Genomic DNA, 6,159 nt, shown 5'->3' with positions numbered 1-6,159 from the left:
GTCCAGAAGACCTATACAATTTTTTTCTTTTTGATTTTTTACCTGGATTACTGAGATGCATCAGGACAAAAGCAGAAATATATGAATGGACCAATAAATACATTTAAAATGCACCAATTAAATTAAAAAAAAAAACTTCACCTCATGTTTTATCATTTGACATTTATATTTATTTTTCCAGCTTAGTTTGAATATATATTTTAGCACATAATTTACATTTTACTGTTTTTAAATATACAGTTCGTTTTTCCTTTTACTTGTACATTTGGACATACACGTTTAATTCTTTTCTATAATTTTATCCCACAAGTCTTTATTTCCATTTGTTCCTTTGACATTTTTCTCCCCTGCTTTAAATACTTAAATATATCGCCAATGTTGGACCCTCTTCAATCATTTTCACATAATAAAAGCCTTTATATGTGTCGGACCCAATGTCTTCATTCATTTTTTCAGTATATATTTATTAAAGATGCCAACCTGACGTCTTGATTCATTGTTTCTGCTTCTCTGGTTACATTTCAAAATAAGAGTAACATAAGTCTGTAGAATTTTTTATTTTAATTTTATTTTTTGAGATATTTGGAAATAGGGAGAACTAAATGTTTTATTAATGAAACAGCAATTTATCATTAAAAACAAACATTTAGTTCTCCCTATTTATAAAATTTCTCAAAAAATAAAATAAAAAACACTACCGTCTGATGTTGCGTTTATTTGAAATGTAACCTGTAGCTCTTTGTTTAGAGAAGTGGAATGATATCGTTATTAAACATATGCTAAAATAATCTGCCCGTTATTATTCCCAAGTTTTCTAATTACCACAGTAACAACAGCAACTTTGTGAAAATAAATATAATGAAAATAAATATGAAAGTCAGATTCATAGAAGTAAGCTAATAACATTTAAAAAAATCATCCAATCAGATGGTGCTCTTGAGTAACGCCCCCTTTGTGCTTGCGCAATCAGGTGTGTCCATTGATAAAAGTTTGTCCAATCAGTTGTGTCTCTTCAGAACCACCTTTCTTTGGAAATGCCCAAGGCTGGGTAGGGGGCGTGGTTTATTGTGGTGTAGAGCCAGGATTGGTGGGATGTTTTGTTTGGTTGATTGTGTTGAGGTTTGCTGTTGTTTAGTGGATGTTCATGTACAGTAGTAGTTATATTGTTTTTTAAACAGGCTTGCTGGTGTTTGGTGGATTGGTTTCCATATTTGTAAAATAGTTATTTTGCTGTTTTAATTAGGCTTTTTTATTTTTGTTTGTCTCCTGTATGAAGTAACATGTGTTGCTTTAGATTTCCCTTTGTGCTTATTTTCTTCTCACACACCTCACACTGAAACAGTTTCTCTGCTGGTGGGAGTTTCAGGTTAGGATTAACAACAGGTAAATAACCAAGTGATTTTCTACATTTTTTACAATGAAAATGTTTCACTCCTGTGTGCTGAACCATATGATATTTCAGCTCATGTGGGAACTGAAATGTTTTACCACAATCATCACAAGCAAACGGTTTCGCTCCTGGATGGCGCCTCGAGTRATGTTTAAGATAATACTGAAACCTAAAGGTCTCTCCACATTCAGCACAAGCAAACAGTTTGTCTCCAGTGTGGACGCTCATGTGACGTTTGAGACGACTTTGATAGAAAAAAGTTTTACCACAATCATCACAGGCGAACGGTTTGTTCCCAGTGTGGGCACTCATGTGACGTTTAAAGCGACACCGATAGTCAAACGTTTTACCACAAACATCACAGGAAAGCGGTCTTTTGTCAGCTTTGACTTGTAATTCTACAGTTTTCTCCTTTCTAAAACATTTATCAACCAAAGCATTAGTGGTTTCACCTGAATGAGAAGTCATGTGTTTCTGAAGGGATCGCTGGTCGACACACTGTTTACAAAATTCTGGGCAGCTCATCGTTCTTTTGGCACTTTTATGTCCCGCGTTGTCTTTAACTCCCGATCCAGGTGTTCTGGTGTCCCTGGTTACGAGACGTGACCGATTTTCATCCTCATCATAATCTTCACTGTTTTCAGTGTCTGAAGAGTCTGAAGCCTTTCCATCAGTGTTTGGCTGTAAGTTAATATTTGGACTCTGGTTCCTGTCTGGTTCTGGTCCTCCACAGTCCTCTCCATCAGTTTCTGTCTTCATGAGCTCAACCGAGCTGCTGGTTGGAGTTTCTGTYTCTCTGTTGTTTTCAGTTTTGATCTGATGAACCTGGAATAACTGAGGTTTGTCATCACTCTCCTGTCCGCTCCAGAGTTCCTCCTCTTCCTGCTTTATAATTATGAGATCTGGGTCCTGCTGGTCCAGACTGGAGCTCCACAGATGAGGATCCTCTTCTTTTTTAATCTCCAACAGCTTCTGGTCATCTGCAGGAGACACATTGATATTACTGATACTTCTGTTAGCGAGTAAAAATTTCAAATTGGTTAAAACCTGAGCGAACTACAGAAGAGTGGATTAAAAATAATGATTATACATATATAATAAAATAATAATAAAATAATACATTATTTTATGGAAAAACTGACTTTTTAACCTAAAGCTTAAATATGAAAATGTGTTCACATCTGGTCAAAACCAAGTGCTTAGATTTTAAAGTGTCTGTGAAAGACTTCTCCTTCAGATACAAAACATCAAAGAAAACTTAGTTCTATTTAAGAAACTTGGCATAACACACTATTTTTCTTATTTAGACACATAACTGGCCTATTTTCTTTTGAACTTGGCAAAAGGGAAACAGGAAGTGACATCAAAGGGGAACTCCTTTAAAAAAAGAAGTCACTGCTCTTTGTTTATTGAAACATTATGATTTGAACTCTGACTTTGTTTTGTTTCTGTCTGATAGTGACTCAAAAATAATCTAAAACATCAGATTCCTCTCCACAGTCTGGGTTATTGAGCATTTTAGCTTAGCTCTGTTTTCATGCAGACATTCCCCTTTGACATCACTTCCTGTTACTTCACATGCAAACGTCTCAACAACTGTTCATCTCAGCAGCATGAAAATTATTGTGTAAAATGTTCTCAGTGTTATCGTTCCAAAAACATTTGTATTATTTCAAAAACGTTTCATGTCACAGGCACTTTAACTTTCTTTAAAGTGCCTTTCTTTACTGTTGTAATAAAAAAATWAAAATCTGATTTACTGTTTTGCTTAATTCAATATACCCCAACAAGAGCATGAACTCATTTAAATTAATTAAGAGTTAAATACTCAATTTTTTTACCTGTCCGCAGGCTTATAAAACCAAATAACACAATATTAGTTATTTGTCAAGATAATCCTCAGAACACAGTGGAACCTATTATTTMAATCTGTCAGAACAAATGAACAACTAACAAATGTTCTGAAGAAACTACAGCATTGATGAGGGGAGTATGACGCATTGTTTATGTTTATCTTAGCAGCGCTATGCTAAGCTAACAGTTAGCCGTTTTGTCTCCGCTGTTATAAAACTGCTCATCTGTGATTCTTCTTACCAGCTGTTTGGTCTAGAACAAAATCCTCCTGCTGGTGGACACCGAGAGATTTCATCTCCATTTTATTATCTATGAGCAGTCTTTGCTCTGGTGAAGGGTTAGGGTCAGGGTCCACATGAAAACCGGAGTTTGGACTTGAAGCGGGCCTGAATCAAACAACACCAATCACCTCTCACTGCAGCCGAGTACATTTCTGTCACTCTGGAGCCAAACCGCAGAAATGTTTCTTTTTCATAACCRATCTGTTTGTAAATGTTTTCATCTTTGTTGCATTTTGATCAGGCATCAGCTCGGACACCCTTTAGTTTTGTTGTTTGCCTCACTGCTGCCATCTTCTGGAGATAGTTCACCCCTACAACATCTAGACACACATTTACTTTACCAGAAATGGACTCAGTGAGTGAAAAAGCAGCCAAATTTCAAATAAAAACCATAAAAAAAAACATTAAAAGGTGGTAAGAATGCCAGGTTGCTTAGAAAAATAAATGTAAAGCAGTGATGGCTGGATAAAGACTTGCACAGCACAGTAGTTCTTTAGGAGTATTGTATATTTTTTAGGATCTCATGATTACATCTCGTTTATACTTGACACATTTTCCACACAGAGCGGTAATAAACTACACAGAAACTTTAATTTTACTTGACTTGATATTTTCTTAATGTCACAGTTCCAACCYTCAAAATTTGCCCAGATTTGGGATCTGGTTTGAGCAAAAATCACCCAAAGAAAGACGCTCAGTTACATTTTATTGGTTTGTTTTTAGTTAGATTACATGCAGTGACAGAAGGTAAAATTAGCATTTCTCTCCTCTCTGAGGATCACCCAGCAGCAGCGTGATCCATCCAAATAATATTTATTTATATTTAAAAGTGAACAAAAGAAACAGTGAAGACGGGTTGCATGAAATACTGAAGTAAATGTTTGAGCACAAACTCCAAACTTAAAGTTTGTCTCTTCCGTGGAGCTGAAGATGCAGAACGTGACTAAATGTTTTCTCCAAAAAAATCCCAATCAAAAGCCTTTTCTCCTCTGTGACCCATCAAATGTCTTTTGAAATTAAACTCTAGTCTAAACAGTTTCCCACAATCATTGCAAGAAAAAGGCATTTTTTGTTTGTGGTCCACCATGTGATCATTGAAATCAGCTTCATGGTGGAGTTTTTCATCACAATATTCACATGCAAATGTTTTTCTTACTCTATGACCTCTCATGTGACTCTTCAGCCCTGACTTGTGTGAAAATTTTCTATTACAAACGCTACATTTAAAAGGTTTCTCTCCTGCGTGAGTTCTCATGTGACATTTCATCCCAGACGAGTGTCTAAATGTTTTACCGCAAATTCCACAATCAAACGGTTTATCTTCWATGTGGATTCTGTAATGACTCTTCAGCAACCACTTGAGTTTAAATGTTTTACCACAAACTCCACATGCAAATGGTTTTTCCCCTGTGTGGATTCTTAAATCATTGTTCAGCAGATAGTTGAGTCTAAACTTTTGGCGACAAACTCCACAATCTATTGGTTTCTCTCCTTTGTAGCTCCCGATGTGCGCCAGATTTTTACATCCTTTGCATGTTTTCTCTGCAGTTTGAGGCCCTTCAGCTCTCTTCTGTTGTGCGATTGTTTTAATTTTTTTATCATTCTCAGACTCAGGAGCTCCGCTCAGCTTCAATGTGCTTTCAGGTTCAGAGTCTGCAAAATGGTCCAAACTATAATCATCATCATCATCAGTCTCTGAGGAGTCTGAAACCTTTCCATCAGTATTCGATTGTAAATAAACATTAGGATCCTGGTTTCTGTCTGGTTCTGGTCCTCCACAGTCCTCTTCATCAGTTGCTGTTTTTATCTGTTCAGCTGAGCTGCAGGTTGGAGGTTCTGTCTCTCTGCTGTCTTCRGTTTTGAYCTGATGAAGCTGTAATAACTGARGTTTGTCTTCATCTTCTTCACTCTTCACAGGGCTGAACAGAATCCCGGAGCATTCAGTCTCATKTCGSCCAYGAAGCTGCTCTTCATCCTSTCTGCTCCACAGCTCCTCCTCTTCCTCCTTTATGTGCAGGAGTTCTGGATCCTGCTGGTCCAGACTGCAGCTCCAGGGGACCTCTGTTTTAATCACCAACATCTGCTGGACGTCTGCAGGTGTCTCTRAAACACACACCAAGAACAGCTTTAAGCTGAGCAGAAACACAGGAGGACTGTTCTGAAGAAAATCTTTCATATTTACTTTTTAATATTGAAATATATTGATGCAACTTACAACATGTTAAATGATAGGAATTATATTACAAAATAGCAGGGTTATTGTGCTACATCAGCTAGGTTCACATAAAGCTGAGCAGCAACACAGGAGGACTGTTCTGTGGAAAATCCCTCATTTAATCTTTTTTTTTGTCTTTTATAGAAATGTAACAAAGGAACAAAGGGATCTGACATAAACAAGTGGAGATTAAATAGTTGATAGCTACTAGTTTTAAGAAAAAAAAGCCTTCATGTAATATAGACCTGCTGATACTTTGGTTAGTAATTAGTAACTTGAGATACCATTTTAATGATAAAAGAAGTGAAGTAATAACTGGAAACTACATAATAGATATCTAAAATGCAGTTTTCTCCTTGTAAAATTTACCATTATACATTATATATTATACACTCACCGGCCACTTTATTAGGTACACC

At 36.4% G+C, this 6,159-nt stretch overlaps 1 protein-coding gene across 1 annotated transcript in view; it reads right to left on the bottom strand.

Moving 5' to 3' along the window:
- Positions 1 to 4,214: 4,214 nt before the first annotated feature.
- Positions 4,215 to 6,159, bottom strand: part of LOC106529038 (zinc finger protein 599) — a 6,406-nt gene continuing 4,461 nt past the window's right edge. The window contains exon 2 of the mRNA XM_014024370.1: positions 4,215 to 5,628. Coding sequence (XP_013879824.1) covers positions 4,469 to 5,628 — 1,160 coding nt within the window. The 3' untranslated portion in view covers positions 4,215 to 4,468. The remainder of the gene's footprint in view (positions 5,629 to 6,159) is intronic.

Source organism: Austrofundulus limnaeus, unplaced genomic scaffold (assembly GCF_001266775.1).
Source record: "Austrofundulus limnaeus strain Quisiro unplaced genomic scaffold, Austrofundulus_limnaeus-1.0 Scaffold419, whole genome shotgun sequence".
NCBI classification, from domain to species: domain Eukaryota; kingdom Metazoa; phylum Chordata; class Actinopteri; order Cyprinodontiformes; family Rivulidae; genus Austrofundulus; species Austrofundulus limnaeus.
This window is presented reverse-complemented; position numbering and strand designations above follow the sequence as displayed.